The sequence below is a fragment of the Chiloscyllium plagiosum genome, chromosome 45 (genome assembly GCF_004010195.1).
Source record: "Chiloscyllium plagiosum isolate BGI_BamShark_2017 chromosome 45, ASM401019v2, whole genome shotgun sequence".
Lineage (NCBI taxonomy): Eukaryota > Metazoa > Chordata > Chondrichthyes > Orectolobiformes > Hemiscylliidae > Chiloscyllium > Chiloscyllium plagiosum.
This window is the reverse complement of record NC_057754.1, coordinates 9,970,511-9,987,829: the sequence shown is the minus strand read 5'-3', so window position 1 is coordinate 9,987,829 and position 17,319 is coordinate 9,970,511. Positions and strand designations below refer to the sequence as shown.

The 17,319-nt window shown below is 43.5% G+C and overlaps 1 protein-coding gene across 1 annotated transcript in view; it reads left to right on the top strand.

Moving 5' to 3' along the window:
* LOC122544017 (gastrula zinc finger protein XlCGF57.1-like) overlaps positions 1-3,709 on the top strand; it is a 39,757-nt gene extending 36,048 nt beyond the window's left edge. Inside the window, exon 2 of the mRNA XM_043683031.1 lies at positions 3,052-3,709. Within this exon, the coding sequence (XP_043538966.1) occupies positions 3,052-3,672 (621 nt within the window). The 3' untranslated portion in view covers positions 3,673-3,709. The remainder of the gene's footprint in view (positions 1-3,051) is intronic.
* The last annotated feature ends 13,610 nt before the right edge of the window (positions 3,710-17,319 follow it).

Here is a 17,319-nt window from a genome sequence, read left to right as displayed (position 1 = left end):
ACAAATCAGCCCTAATCTCATTGCACATTTGAACTGCCTTGAGGAATTAAATGGCCACTGGTAGACTCTAAAATGTGTATTGCAAGACCATAAGATGTAGGCCATTTGGCCCATCATGTCTCTATGCCATTCAATTATAGCTTGAATGTTTCTCAATCCCATTCTCCTGCCATCTCCCTTGATCCCCTTACTAATCAAGGACCTATCTATAAGTTTAATACACACAATGATTTGCCCTTCACAGCCTTCCACAGATTCATCACTCTCTGGCTGAAGAAATTCTTCCGCATCTCAGTTCTAAAGGGTTGTCCCTTCACTCTGAGGCTGTGCTTTCAGGTCCTAGTCTCTCCTGCTAGTGGAAACATCTCCTCTACTTCCACTCTCTCTGTATGTTTCAATGAGATCCACCTATATTGGGTTCAGACACAGAGTCCTCAACTGCACCTCATCTGACAAGCCCTTGATCCCCAGGATCATTTTTGTCAACATTCTCTGGACCCCCTCCAATGCAAGAACATCCTTCCTTAGATACAGGACCCAAAGTAGCTCATGATACTCCAAATGCTGTCTGACCAGAGCTCTATACAACCTCAGCGGTAAATCTCTGCTCTTGTATACTAACCCTCTAAAAATGAATTCTTACACTGCATTTGCCTTCCTGCCAACTGAACCTGTAAGTAACCTTAAGAGGATCCTGAACTCTTCAGTCCCGTTGTGATTCAGATTTCAAGTCTTTTCCTAATTGGAAATAGTCTATGCTTATAATCTTCACATCAAACTGAATATCCTCACACTTTCTCACATTGTATCCCATCTGCCACTATTATTTTTTCTGTCCATTCCTTCTGCAGCCTCCCGGCGTCCTCAATACTACCTGTCCCTCCAGCCATCTTTGTGTCATCTGCAAACTTAGCAACAATGCCCTCAAGTCCTTTGTCCAGATCATTAACGTAAAACGTGAACAGTTATGGTCTCAACACTGACTCCTGCAGAACTCCAGCAGTCACCAGCTGCCATCCTGAAAAGGACACATTTTCCCCATTCTCTGCCAGACAGCCAATCCTTTCTCCATTACAGTACAGTGCCCCAAATACCATAGACTGCTATCTGATATAGCTGCCTTCTGTGCAGCAGCTTGTCAAAGGCCTTCTTGAAATCCAAATAGATCACATCCACTGTCTCCTTTGCCTAACTTCTTTGTTCCCTCCTCGAGCAATCCCAACACATTTATCTGGCATGACCTGCCTTGACAAAGCCGTGCTAACTCAGCCCTATTTTATAGGGTAGAAGGAAGCCATTCAACCCTTTGTGTTTCTGCTGTCTCATTGAAAGAGCAACTCTGTATAGTCTTACACACTGACTTGCTGTTTCAAGGTCTGAAAGTTCCTCATTCTCAAATATTTAACAACGTCCTTTTAAAATTCTCGATATAATCACGTGCAACAAAAACAGGACTTACTGGGAAAAACTCAGCAAGTCTGGCAGCATCTGTGAAAAGAAATCAGACTTAACATTGTGGGTCTGACGACCCTTCTTCACAATTGATGGTATCCAGGAAAAGGTCGGTATTTATGCGGAAGATGAGGTGGGGGGTGGGGCGAGTAAACAATACGTGGAGATAGAGCCTAGAGAGAGAGAGAGAGAAAGAGAAAAACATAGTTGGACAGACAAAGGACTGTATAAAGATCAGTCTGGAGGAATCAGTAGCTGCTAATGGGGACAATTCAAGCATGAACGTGAACAAGAAAAAGTTTGGAACAGAAATGCAGCTGGAGGGAGGAGCAGAACTTCTTTAAGGTGAGCATACCTGGAAGAGATCTGGCAGTGAGTCAAACACAATCTGCAGTTCCCCCACAGGCTTTGTGTCATTCGCAGTCTTATGAATCAGGCCTCCTAAATTCTCCTCCAAGTCATTTATATATTACAAACAACAGGGGTTGCAGCACTGATGCCTGCAGAACATCGCTGGCCACAGATCTCCAGTCAGAAAAATACTCTTCCTTTGCTACTCTGTCTCCTATGACTAACCCAGTTTTGTCTCCATGTTGTCTGCTCACCATGGATCATCTTTTGTGTCAGCCTGCCATGAAGGACATTGTCAAAGGCCTGTCTAAAATCCATATACCACCCTTCACTCAGTTTTCATCTTTGTCACTTCCTGAAAAATCTCAATGACACACATCCTTCCCCACATAAAGCTGCGCTGCCGATCTCTAATAAATCTATATTTTCCAATATGTGAGAAAATCTTCTCCCTTAGAGTCTTTTCCAATAATTTCCATATCACTGACATAAGGCTCACCAGCCTGTAAATTCCTGGATTGACTATAATGCCCTGAATAATCAAAGGAACAGCATTGATTATTCTCCAGTCCCTTGGGACCTCTCCTGTGACTAAAGAGGATGCAAAGACTTCGTACAAGGTCTCAGCAATTTCCTCATCTACTTCCCTCAACATACTGGGATAGGTCTCATCAGGTCGTGGGGACTTGCTTTCCAAAACATCCAATGCCACTTCCTTTTTTCATATTGACATGCCTTAGATTATGAACATACCCCTTCCAAGACTTCCCCCCAATCCCCCTCCATCCAGTATATTCTTCTCCTTTGTGAATATACCAATGCAAAGTACTCGTTAAGGATCTCACCCACTTCCTCTGGCTTCGTACATAAATTCCCTCTTTTTGTTTTTCCCTTGAGTGGACCTGCTCTTTCCCGAGCTATCGTCTTGCTCCTTAAACCTCTATAAAACACCGTGGGATTTTTCTTAATCTTATTTGCCAATGCCAGTCCATATCCTTTTCCTGCTCCTTCCCAGAACACTCCTCCGAGAGACCAGAGTCTTGAATGGTCCTGACTAGGTGGCAGGTTCCCTTATTTAAGGACGTTACAAATGCAGTTGGGTTTTTATGTCAATTGGCTGCTTTCTTGTTTCAAATTCATTTTCCAGGGAATTGGAAAGGGAGGATTTACAGAAAGGAAGCTCAAATCAAACATCAGATCAAGACCTGCCAGAGACGCTATGTTCATCAGGAGTTGAATATGTCTTAGACCATGGAAGGAAAAAGCACTGTTCACAGTCAAGAGAATCTGTACACCTGTTCTGTGTGTGGGCGAGGCTTCAGCCAATCATCTGGCCTGGTGAGACATAGATGCAGTCACAACAGAGAGAAACCTTGGAAATGTGAAAACTGTGGGAAGGGATTCAATTACCCGTCTGACCTAGAAACTCATTGGCGCAGCCATACGGGAGAAAGGCCATTCACCTGCCCCAGGTGTGGGCAGGGATTCACTCGGTCATATACCCTGCTGACACACCAGCGAGTTCACACTGGGGAGAAACCGTTCATCTGTACTGAATGTGGGAAGGAGTTCACCGAGTCATCTCGGCTGCGGAGACACCAGCGAGTTCATACTGGGGAGAGACCTTTCACCTGCACTGAATGCGGGAAGGGTTTCACGGAGTCATCCCACCTGCTGAGGCATCAGCGAGTTCACACTGGGGAGAGGCCGTTCGCCTGCTCTGAGTGCGGGAAGGATTTTACTCGATCATACATCCTGTTGAGACACCAGCGAGTTCACACTGGGGAGAGGCCATTCATCTGCACTGTGTGCGGGAAAGGATTCAGTCAAGCATCCAACCTGCTGACACACCAACGCGTTCACCAGTAAATACAATCTCTCTGAATAAAGAGCTGTCTCTCCATGATTGGATTTTGCTGTTAATTACATCCAAGCCTGAATCATGTTCAATGACATCTGTTTCTGCTGATTTTAGTAAACAACCCAGTAATGGATGTTAATACTCTGTAAATCAACTAAATGTCCTTTGTGTGTGTGTCTGTCTCTCTCACACACACACACAGTTGAGTTTTAATTTCTACATCAGTACTTTTGAAGGGCTGTAATGCTCTCTATCTCCCACGTACCTCCAAAAACAAGTGCGAGGAGCTCATGGAGTTTCTTTGTCTTGAGAATTGAGACAATCCGATCTGCCGTTCTTGCTGCTTTTCTCTATTTCCCTCCCTCAAGGGCCAAACTCACCATGATGATGTTGAGTTTCTGAACTGCCTTTGGACAGGTTTCTTATTGTCTCTGATGTTATGGGTGGCTAGTTGAAGTCTCTTCTACACCCAGACTCCTAATGAGTATAATGGTAGGTGTTGGTTCAGGTCAAGTTGTGAGTGCAGGAAAAAGCATTTATTTATACAGAGTCACTTGGTGATGATGTCTCACTGAACTGATACACAAACTGTTAGTATATGAGTTGCATATGTACAGACTCATTTGGGGGTTGATTAAATCTCACTGAACACAAGCTGTGTTGGAGCACAACAGTAGGCCACTCAGCCCGTCCAGCCTGCTCCTCCATTTTAGATCATGGCTGATTGTCTCTCTCAATGGCATAATCAAGTGCTGACCCCTATCCCTTGCTATATTGTAACTAGAAATCTGTCAATCTCTCTCTCGAACTTGATTAATGACTGAGCTTCCACAGATCTCTGCAGTTGTGAATTCCCATGGTTCACCAATCTCTGACCAAATAGGTACCTCTTCATCTCTGTCACAACTGGATTACTTTTTAATCTGAGACTGTGTCCCCGATTCTGGAGCCCACAGAGGAAATGTCCATTCTGCAGCCGCCTGTGGTGACCTAGAACCGTAGCGATGTACAGCACACAAACAGACCCTTCGGTCCAATTCATCAATGCCAACCAGGTATCCCAACCTAAACTCGTCCCAATTGCCAGCCCTTGGCCCACATCACCCTCAACCCTTCCCATTCATATACCCGTCCGGATGCATTTTAAATGATTGTAATTGTGCCAGTTTCCACCATTTCCTCTGGCAACTCATTCCATAAAAGAATATTCAAGTTTTTTTTCTGAAATTACCTCATTCTTTTCAGGAACAGAGAATACAGAGTCTCCTCAATCTCATTCAAAGAACAGTCTCCTTATTGCAGATATCACTCTTTTACAATATCTCTGTTGTAAATATATCTTTCTGTAATATGGACAGCCCAAGATCATAAAACAGGGATTCTACTGGCATCCGGTCATTACGTTCAGGAAGGAAATTAGGAATAAGTAAGAACTTCTTATACTACATGCATGGAAAGACCATGTGGGTTAGTTACATTGAGCTGAGGATGGCAGCTCATAGGGTGGCATGGTGGCACCGTGAATAGCACTGCCTCACTGCATTCATTTCCAGCCTTGGGCGACTGTGTGAAGATTGCACATTCTCCCCGTGTCTGTGTGGGTTTCCTCCAACAGTTGAAAGATGTGTCAGTTAGGTGGTTGGTTGTGTTAAATTGCCCCATAGTAAAAAGAGATGTGCAGGATCAGCCATAGTAAATGTGGGGTATGGGCGTAGGATGGGGGAGAGGGTAAATCTGGGTGGGATGCTCTTCGGGTAGTTGGTGCAGACTCAGTGTGCTGAATGGCCTGTATCTGGAACACACTGCCAGGGATGGCGTTGGAGGCGGATACAATAGAGGTGTTTAAGGGACTTTCGGATAAGCACATAAATATACAAGCAATGGAGGGATATGGACCAAGAGCAAGCAGAAGGGATCAGTTTAATTTGGCATCATATTCGGCACAACACAATGTGCTGTACTGGCCTATGTTCTATTTTTGACCCGTTTGTAGAAGTTCGCATTTGAAAGATGTTCCCTCTGATAATGCAGTGCTCCCTCAGAGCTGCAACAGAGGTGTCAATGTCTGCAGTATTCTTCCTGTGTATTCTTCCGATGGCCGGGAAATCAAATCCATTGATGACAAGGAAGTTCAAATGCTGTCGTTTTACTGGTAGTTGAAGAAAATAATCCACGAAAAGCAGCTTTTGTAATGAGTAGCATGTGTGAAACGGTTATCAGGTGTCAATGCAACTTGCTGTTTGCCACCAGGGGAGAGAGTGGTCGAACAGAAATAATCTGAAAATTTATTTGCCATCAGGAATTATAAAATTACAGCACTTTTTAACAAGAATGTAAATATTTGGTTGGGATTTCAGATGGGTGAAATTATTTGAAATAAGTGTTCCCTTCGTTCCCTGTTACTTTCCAGTGCATTTCTATCAGATCACCAGTGAGCTCAGCGTTCAGTGCAGTTTACGCTGGTAATACAGGGTGAGTTATAGCTTCATAGAATCGTACAGCATGGAAGCAAAAAGATTGACCAGTACATTCTGAGGAAGTGTCACCAGACCGGAAACGTTAACTCTGCTTTCCCTGCGCAGGTGCTGTCAGAGCTGCTGAGCTTTTCCAGCAATTTCACTCTGACTTACAGCATCCACAGTTCTTTCGGTTTTTATTTTGACCAGTGCATTGCCTGGATTAGAGTGTAGGGGCTAACAGGGAAAGGTTAAACAAATTTGGATTATTTTGTTAGAGCTGAGGGGAGAACTGCAAAAATGATGACCTGAGAAGGATGTTTAGGCTGGATAGTTGGAGTCCTTTTTCCCAGGGTTAAATAACCAGACGTATCGGTTTAAGATGAGAGGGGTAATGTTTGAAGGAGATTTGCGAGGCTGGTTTTTTACACAGAGAATGGTAAATGCCTGGAGCGTGCTGCCGGAGGAGATGGTGGAGGTAGATATGATAGCAATGTTTAAGAGGCATATAGACACACACGCAGGCAGGAAATAAAGGGATACAGACATAGTGCAGGCAAATGGGGTTAATTTAGAATGGCGTCATGGTTGACGTGGACATGGTAAGCCGAAAGGTCTGTTCCTGTGCTGTTCTGTTCTCTGTTTGATGCAACCCAGATTTAAAATGAATATTTAACTAATCTTATCATTGTCCCAATAGCTGCTCAATTGCTATACCATTATAGCAAACACAGATCAGACAGGAACATAGAAAGTGGAGAAATGAAACATTGCTTCACTATTTAGAACATCAGACCATCAGCCGTGTGTCCCGCCTCTCTATTTATGGGGCTTAGTTTCTTAAAGTAGGTGATGTCATTTCTGGTTATTTTTTCAAGGGAAGGTAGATGGGATCTAAGTCGATGTGTCTATTGATGGAATTCTGGTTATAATGCCATGCGTCTAGGAATTCTCGTTTGGTGTTCATGTATCCTGGTGGCAGGTTTCCTGCTAGTTTGTCCAATGTAGTGTTTTATTTTACAGTTCTTGCATGGTATCTTGTAAATGACGTTAGTTTTGCTGGTAGTATCTAATGGATCCTTAAGAAACCAAGCCCAATAAATAGAGAGGCAGGACATACCACCAGTGCTTCTCTGGAGACTCTCACTGATGGTGTTACCTAGTCATGGTGACGAAACATCTGAAAACAAACCTTCAAGCTCAGCAAGCTAACCTACATACTTTACATCAACCTGAGCTACAAATCTTCTCCAAAATCGTTAACCAAGATTCTATTTGCCCTCTTATTACCTGTGAAACCTGCATACTAGTTTTCTGCATCTCATGTACAAGGATACCCAGAACTGGAATAATCTGGAACCTTCCCTCTGATTCCCACCTAGCTCCCAACCCCACCACTTATTGTATATCCTTTCTGCCCTTCTGGTCTCTGATGCTGAACATTCTGTATGCAGCAAAGGTCTGTGTTATCCCTCTGCAACCGCACCTTAACAAATTTCGGGCACAACATGACGTTGAACTTTTTTTCCTTCACCTCATTTCTTCAAACAACAGTCCTCCCCTCATCCCACAGATCCCTTCTCCCAGCTCCAACACTGTCCCTCAACCTGGACCCCTCCCTCTGGCCTTCTTCCTGTTCTCTAACGTGCGCTGCAAGATGTGTCAGACTGTGGACATGGATACCACCATTACACATGGGGACACTTCCCACCATATACGTGGCAGGTACCCATGCGACTCAGCCAACGATGTCTATCTCATATGCTGTAGGCAAGGATGCCCTGAAGCAAGGTACATTGGTGAAACCGAGCAGAGGCTACAGCAACAGATGAATGGGCACTGCACAGCTATCAACAGACAGGAGTGTTCCCTCCCAGTTGGGGAACACTTCAGTGGTCCAGTACATTCAACCTCGGACCTTAGGGTGACCATCCTCCAAGGTGGACTTCGGGACAGGCAGCAACAAAAAGTGGTCGAGCAGAGGCTGATAGCTAAGTTCGGTAACCATAGGGAGGGCCTCAACCGGGACCTTTGGTTCATGTCACACCATAGGTGACCCCCATTGCACTATACACACACAAACATGCACCCTCTCACAAACTTAAATCACTTCACACTCACACACATATACACTCTCTCACAAACACACAACCCCCCACCCCAGACACACACATACGCACTCCTACAGACAACACACTCCCCATACTCACATATGCACCCTCTCACAGACTTAGTCCCCTTTACACTCATGCACACACACACATATACATGCTCTCTCACAGACACTCACAACTCCCCACTACAGACATACACACAAAAAAAACCCACATGCACACATATACATTTGTGGGGTGAATTTGTACTTGCAGAATTACATTGTACTTTGCTCAAAACTGCATATATCCATGTAAGACTCTGTTAACTCATTTTTTAGATTAGAATCAGTCTAAACATTATGGCACAGACAACAAAACACAGGGGGCTAACACCTTCAACATCTTATCTGGGCTGACACCAATTGTTACATTTAACCTGAGAATGTAACTTTTAAGAAGAGTTTTGTGATTTACATATGAAAGAAGCGAAACTATCATGGTCATCCTAACAGATGAGAGACTTAACAAACAATCAAGGTATTTTTCAATGTATAATTTCAGTTACATCACACTGTAAACTTTTGCTATAAATTCTGTGTCTTATAATTGTGAACTCCACAACCACCTGATGAAGGAACGGCGCTCTGAAATTAAACCTGTTGGACTATAACCTGGTGTTGTGTGATTTTTAACTTTGACAACGGGAGGCTCCAAAATGTCCACCATTATACTTAAATAAGGATTCCCCAGTGTTGTAGTTGACAGGGCCCTCAGCTGGGTCTGACCTATCTCCTGCAATTCAGCCCACAACTCCTCTCCCCCTTGTCCTCACCTACCACCCCACCAGCATCCACATCCAGAGGATTATTGGTCATTGTTTCTGTCACCTCTAGTGGGATGCCCCTAGATACATATTCCCCTCCCATCCCTTGTCAGCCTTCCTCAAGGATTATTTCCTCCAGCCCACTTCTCCTTCACTCCCAACACTCCATCTGAGAGCCACACAGCACCTTCCTCTGCAACTACAGAAGGTGTAACACCTGTCCATTTATTTCCTCCCTCCTTCCTCAATATCCAAGGCCTCAAACACGCCTTCCAGGTGAAACAGTGCTTTACCTGTACTTCTCCCAATACCATTTACTAAATTCGCTGCTCACAATGTGGTCTCCTCTACACTGGGGAAATAAAACGTAGACCGGGTGCCCGCCTTGCAGAATACCTATGTTCTGCCCACAAAAAAAAAACCCTGAGCTTCCAGTTGCCTGCCACTTCAACACCTCACCCTGTTCCCTGGCCAACATCTCTGTCTCAGCCTTGCTCCAGTGAAGCTCAGTGCAAGCTGGAAGAACAACACCTCATTTTCTGCTTGGGAACTCTAAAGCCTTCTGGACTCAATATTGAGTTCAACAGTTTTAGGGCTTGAAGCACCATCTCCCATGTCCTTCCCCCAACCCCACACACCAGACCTTGATATCACATGGTCTGCTATTACCCACAACCCACTATTAGCCACGAATTGTCCCCATTGAGCAGCTATCCATTCTCCCAGGCTGACAGTGAACCATTCCTTTGTCTGTCCAACTCTCCTTCTCTCTCTTTGGGCTCTATCTCCACCTATCATTTACACCTTGTTACCTCTCACCACCCTATTGACTGCATTAAAACCAACTACCATCAGTTCTGAAGAAGGGTCACTGGACCCGGAATGTTAACTCTGATTTCTTTCCACAGATATTGCCAAATCTGTTTACTTTATTCCAGTAATTTATGTTTTTGTTTCTGTTTTCCGGCATCTGCGGTTCTTTTGCTTTTTTGTTTCAAAGAACAGTGTACAACGTTTAAAGAAGCATTTAGTGCAAAGCCATCTTACACCCCCAGAGAAAAACGCTCCACATCCCAGAAAAGAAAGCCGTGGACAATTAAAGAGATATGGAGCAGCATAAAACTAAAAGAAAAGGCTTCCAACAATGCAAAGCCGGCACAAGTGCTGCTGAATGAGAAAGATAGACAGACTGCCAAAGGGCCACAATGCAGCTCATTAGAGCTGTTAAAAGGGATCATGGACGGAAATTTGCCAGGGACATCTAATTCAATAAGAAAAAGTTTACAGTGATATATTATGATGGTACTGTGCCTTCAAGAGATATTTGTGATGTGCTCTTGCAAAGAGATGTTTCCACAGAAATGTCTCCTTCAGAAATAGTGGGTAAACAGCTTTGAGCTCCCTGAGAGTTTTGGTAGGGTTGCAGTTATGCCCATTGTGGGATATAGGTGAATTAATGTTAATTCTGCAATTATAAGTTCTGATACAGAGTAAATGAATTCACATTAATTTGTGATTGTTTCTCAGCTAAGAGCTGAGTTAACAAGAATGGGGACTACATAGAGGAAGTATATAATCCATTAAAAAAATGGTATGTCAGCATGAGACGTGATTACAAAACAATGGTAGAAATACAGGCACTAGATAAAATGCTGTGAAGAGAGGCCTGTATAAACAGTAGGTTTCCCACTTGTACAGAGACACAGGAACAAACCCCAATTAAAAGGGCTTAGTGATAAGATGCTGTGAGGGGCAGCGCAGATGGAGGGAGTAGATAATGGTAAGCAAAGGATGGGATGACGTCAAACGACCTTATGGGGCCAGAGATAGGCATTTGTCACGGACAAGGCCGGATAAACAGAAGTTGTGGGATCAGTCTTAGGGAAATGAGTGACGTAAGCGGGGGGGGGCAAACAATGAAATAAGAAAACCGTGTCGCCCTACTCAATATTGTTGGCCCACTCAGTATTAAAAGTGGGGAATGAATATTAGGAAATGGCAGGTATGTTGAGTAGTTACTTTGCCTCAGCATTTCCAGTAGAAAAGGAGGAAGACCCAAAGAAATGAATGGTGGCTCGGGAACAGGGACTGAATAAAAACATCGATAATGAGAACATTAATGGAATCAAAGAGTGACCGATCAACCGGACCTGGCAATTTCCATCCAGGGGAAGCACATTGCAGAGGCCACAACTATAATCTTTCAGACTTCCCTCGATACAGGAGATGTCCTTCTGGATTGGAGAATTGCACATGCCACTCCATCTTTTTAAGAAGTGTGAAAGAGGAAAACTGGTCAAGTGCAGACAAGGTAGCCATCATCTGTGATGGGGAAATTGTCGGAGTCTATAATTAAGGAAGGGGTAACTGAACACATTAATTTTTCAGTTTATCAGGGAGAGCTAGCATGGATTCAAGGCAGGTGACAATAAAATCTAATTCTAAAAGGTCGGTCATAGCTGACAAACCTCATTTTTTGCAGAGGTGACGAAAACAGTGGACAATGGAATATCTATATATGGATTTCTAGTAGCATTTGAAAAGAATCCATGCTCAAGACTGTTCTCTGAGATCGAAGCCTATCGAACTGAAGCCAACTGCTGACATGGCTGGGGAATTGTTTGAGCATTAGGCGATAGAAAGTAGAAATAATAGGTAGGTACTCAAGTTGGAGCAATGTGACCAGAGGTGTCCTACAAGGATCTGTGTAAAGTTCCTTAGTTATGCACATTATTTATTAACGACTGAGATATTTGTATTGAAAGTCACGTATCCAAATTTGCTGGTGACACTGTCAATAATACCATAAACTTACAAAGGGAAGTGAATGGACAAAAATATGGCCGATGAAGTTTAATGTAGGTGAGTGTGAGGTTATCCATTTGGAGTGAAAACGGATATATCAGGTAACTTTTTAGATCTTATGAAGTTAAATATAGTGGATGTCCAAAGAGACTGGTGGGTTCAGATGTGTAGATCTTTAAAATGTCAGAAAATAATCAAGAAAACTATTGAATGGTGGCCTTTATATCTTGGGACAGGAATACAACAATGCATAAGTTGTACTGCAGTTATACAAAACTCTGCTTCGATCACACTTGGGGTACTGTGAGCAGTTCTGGGGACCACACCATAGGAAGGATATATTGGCGTTGAAGGGAGTGCAAGGTTAATTTACAAGAATGATACCTTCATGGGCTAAGTTATGAGGAGTGTGGTGCTGGAAAAGTGCAGCAGGCCAGGCAGCATCCGAGGAGCAGGAGAATCGACGTTTCAGGCATAAGCCCTTCTCCATAAGCCCTCATTCCTGAAGAAGGGCTTATGCCCGAAACGTCGATTCTTCTGCTCCTCGGATGCTGCCTGGCCTGCTGCGCTTTTCCAGCACCACACTTTTCAACTCCGGTCTCCAGCATCTGCAGTCCTCACTTTCTCCTAAGTTATGAGGAGGAATTATACAAATTAGGCATAATTTCTCCAGAATTTGGAAGGTTAAGGGTGATCAGATCGAAGTTTCAAGATGTTAACAGCAAAAGACAAGGTAGATAAAGAAACTATTTCCACTGTTTGGGGATTTTAGAATTAGGTGTATAGTCTGAGAATTAGGGCCATTCATAAGAGATGCTAGCACGCACTTCTATAGACAAAGGGTGTGTATGTTTGGCATTCTTGTCCACAACTGGTGCTAGGTCTGTTATTAGTTTTAAATCTGAGCTAGATTTTCTTCATTAAAGAATGGTATTAAGGGAAATGGGCCAATGGCAGGTGTATTTAGATTACAGATCAGCCATGATCTCATTGACTAGTGGAACATGCTTAAGGGGTTGAATGGCATATTGGTCTGTTCCTAAGCTTCTAGAAGTAATAGAACAGATGAGAGTCAAAGAATGCTTAAGGCATGAAATGAGGCCATTCAGTCCATTGCGTCTATTGCCAATGCTCTTGTAGTCTTGGATTTGTGTGAGTTTTGATGGTCTTGGTCCTTCCTATTTGAGTGATTAAGGGATTAGATGGTGCACAGCAACATACTGTCCTCCCTGGGAAGACCAAAACAACAAGGAAATGAGCACAAAGTTGTTTCAGGTGATGTGAGGAAGCAGTTGTCGGACAAAGGTCAGATGAAGCTGGAATTTCCTGGGAATTCCCACTGAAGCTGGGCTCTCAAGTGAAAACAGGAAAACAGCATTTTTTTGGGCTGAGGACTTTGCAGTTTATAGAATATACCTGGGACCATGAAATGAGGATGTTGCCCAGAAGTAACCTCATTAAGTTGCAGAAAAGGATTGAGAGGAGGATAGCAGGGATGTGCGAATATATTTCACGAGGCATCGTGTTCTGGAACTCTCCATCAAAACCTCTCCGTCATCTCCTTCAGCACCCTCCTGGAAAGTAAAAACTTTGAACAGTTTTTGAATGAGTGTCTGCACTATCTTTTGGCCTACATTGTAAACAGTGATTTGTTCGAACCTGTTCCTTAACCCTGCTGCAGCCGTATGGCTGCATCGTAATTCTGATGCTTTACCAGTGAACTTACCAGCTAGCGCTCTCCAAGGGTGATGGGGAAAGTGTGACGGTAATGTGCCTTTAAGAGCAATCTGTCCTGTGCTGCTTCTCTTGCAGAGAGGTTTTGCCACAGTGGTAACAGAATGTCTCCTTCAGACGGAAAGTTGGTAAACAGCTTCTGAGTTCTCCCTGGGTGTTTGACTTTTACTGAAACAAAAGATTGAGATTGTTGACTTGCTCGCTGAGCTGGTAGGTTTGTTCTCAGATGTTTAGTCACCATTGTGGTAACATCATCAGTGAGTCTCCAGTGAAGTGTTGGTGTGCTGTCCTGTTTGGTATTTAGATGTCTGGGTCTGCTGGGCTGGATGGCATCATTTCTGGTTTTGTTGTTGGTTCTGTTCCTTTGTGGTTGGTGTATGAGGTCCAACTCTACATGTTTGTTCATGGCATTCCGTGTTGAGTGCTAGGCTTCCAGGAATTCCAGTGCATGTCGCTATCTGGCTTGTTTTAGGATGGATACGTTGTCCAGGTATATGAACAAATCAACGGCATACTCACGGGATCTCCAATATCAGGACTAATAGCAGAAGCTGTCATGCACAGACTAGAACAGACACCTCTGCCCATTATCCAGCCTAAACTGTGGATCAGCTATATGGATGACATCTTTGTCATTATCAAACGCGGGCAGCTAAAGGAAACCCATCAACTCATAAGCAACATCCTTACCAGCATGAAGTTCACCAAGGAAGAAGAGAATTACAACTGGCTTCCATTCCTAGACGTAATGGTTGAATGCAAGACCAATGGGAAGCTCCAGGCCAGTGTATACAGGAAGGCCACCTATATAGACCAAGTACTCAACTACAACAGCAACCATCCCAAAACCCACAAATGGAGCTGCATCAGAACATTGTTCAAGCGAGCCGGGACACACTGCAGCACCCCGGAGCTGTGCAAAGCCAAAAAAGAACACTTACACAACATTCTCAGAAACAACGGGTGCCCAAAAAGCATAGTCCATTGATGCTTACCTGACAGTCCACAATGGGAAGCGACAACACGTCCAGACAAACTGGCCACACTGCCAGACATTAAAGACACATCAGAAATGACCACCAGGCTATTCCAACCCCGGGTATTATGGTAGGCCACAAACTAACTACCACACTACGATAGCTGCTAACAAGTACAAATGATCCCATACCCACAACTAGCAGAACTAATGTTATATACAGAATACCATGTGAAGATTGCCAGAAACGCTATATACGGGAAGCAGGAAGGGAATTAGCCACCGGGGTACACAAACACTAAGTAGCCACCAAACAACATGACCAGTTTTCATTTGTATCCATACACATGAACAATCAAAATTCAACTGGGGCAATGTATCCATCCTGGGACAAGCCAGCTTGAGACATGCACAGGAATTCTTAGGAGTCTGGTATTCAATCCAGAATTCCATCAACAAACATGTAGAGATGGACCCCATACACCAACCACAAATGAACAGAAATGGCACCAAAACTGAAAAGGATGCCACCCAGCCCAGCAGACCCAGACACATACATAGCAAGCAGGACAGCATGCCAATGGTTCAGCAGAGGCTCACCGATGATGTTACCTAGAATGATGATGAAACGTCTGTGAGCAAGCCTACCAGCTCAGTGAGCAAGTCAACAATCTGGACGATGAGTTAAAAGCTTGAGTTCCTGGCTGCTACATTTAAGTTTTAGACAGTGAGGCTTCCACTTAAAAAAATCAAAAGGGGTAGATTGTTTCTTTCTTCTGGACTGGCGATAAACAGCGTGTGAGAATAAAACTGTCCTTTTTTTATTAACCAGTACAAATTATGACTGAACAGTTAACAATGAATAGCAGTTTACAAAAAGCAGCAATTTACAGGGGAAAGGGGCAGCAAAGTCAGACCCCCAAACCCCACCGTACAGCCAGTTCACAGGGAAAATGAGGATGAACCTCGAATCCCACCTTATTATATCAAAACTGAAACACAATAGAATGCTGCCGGTAGCTGTGTCACCATAGTCTCACCAGACAATAGGGGCTGCTCTTTCATTAGAGAGAAGCAACTGGTGGTGATTTAACCTCAGGGCCACCAGACTTCAGGTGAGGGAAGAATAGTCCTTCACAGTAACCTCAAACCAGCGATGGGAATTGAACTCACCCTGCTCTATAAACCAACAATCCAGCCAACTAAGCTAAACCAATCCCCAATGGTTGCTGCCTATGTTGGAGCAGTTGATGATCAGCATATATTATCTTGTTAAGTACTTCAATAGAGTTGAAGTTATGCCAATTCTGCTTTCCATTTGTATTTTAACTATGTTGTAAGAATAAAATGAGCTTTGCTTAAAGGCTAGTGGTCTTATAACAGGAACGCAGAGCCTTACACTTGCCTTTCAGTGACTGTAAGTGTTCGGGTCTAGTCTATCTACTTTGTGTGGGGTAGGGGATGTGGGGAACAAGTGTCTGATCTGGTCCATAACAAAATTGGACAATATTGTCTGGGATCAAAATCTCTATTTCCAGGTTGAGTTTAGGATCAATGAACTCAGAGACAGTGAGTGGAGAGCATTGATGTTCTCTTTTCAGGTGTTGCATTTAATTGATTTAAATAAATGTGCCATGTGTAATATTGCGTCTTTTGATGGCTAAGAGATTCCTGGGTGTGGAAGAAGTCACTTCAGTGATTTACAGAAGGTGAGGAAGGCAAATCTTTTGGAGTCGGCAGACAAGCTGTATTTGCAATCACCTGGTCTGTGAGGAAAGGGAAGACAATTCTAGCAATGCTTCAGTAATTACAATTGACAGGAATGCAATTGGAATCATTGAAAATTGCTAAAATTCAGTTGCCACTGAAGCAGGTTGAATGAGAGGCAGTGGAAATGGGCAAAGAAAGAGAGGCAAAAGCAAAAGAGAGAGATAATTGCAGCAGAACACAGAGCAAAAGAATTAAAACAGCTTGAATATGAAAATGAAATGAAACAGTTTATGCTATGATCGAAAGCAGAAGAAACAGAAAAAGCTGAGAAGATAATGGTGAATCCAAATTTCAATATTTTAAAGGGAAAAGAATAACTAGAGTGAGAATAGGATTCTTCAAGGACTAAAGTGGACATGAATGCGTGGAAGTGCAGGTGATGGGCAAGGTCTTCAATAGATATTTCTCTTCTGTGTTGACCATGCAGAAAGACATGAAGATTTGGGAACTTGACGGGAAGTTAGTGGTCACATCTTGGGGACGGTCCATATCACACTAGAGGGACGTGTTGGACATATTAGAGTGCATGAAGGTGGATAAATCTCCTAGTCGTGACCAGACATATCCAAGAACACTGCAAGACACCAGAAGAAATTGCAGGGGCCCTGGCTGATATTTTTGCCTCATCATTAGCCATGGGTGAGATCCAGGAAGACTGGAGGGGAGTGAATGTTGTGCCATTACTCAAGGAGGGCTGCAAAGAGAAACCTGGGAACTTTACACCAGTCAGCTTAACATCGGTAGTAGGTAAGTTACTTGAGAAGATTCTGAGAGATAAGATATTTGGAAAGAAAGAGTTTGATTAGGAGTAGTCAGCATGGCTTTGTGAGTGCGAGATCTTGCCTCACAAATTTGTTGGAGTTCTTTGATGAAGTGACCAGGAAGGTTGATGAGGGCGGGGCGGTATATGTAGTCTATATGGATTTCAGTAAGGTCTTTGGTAAGTTTCCACATGGTAGGCTGCTCTGGAAAGTTAGATCACATGGAACCAGGGG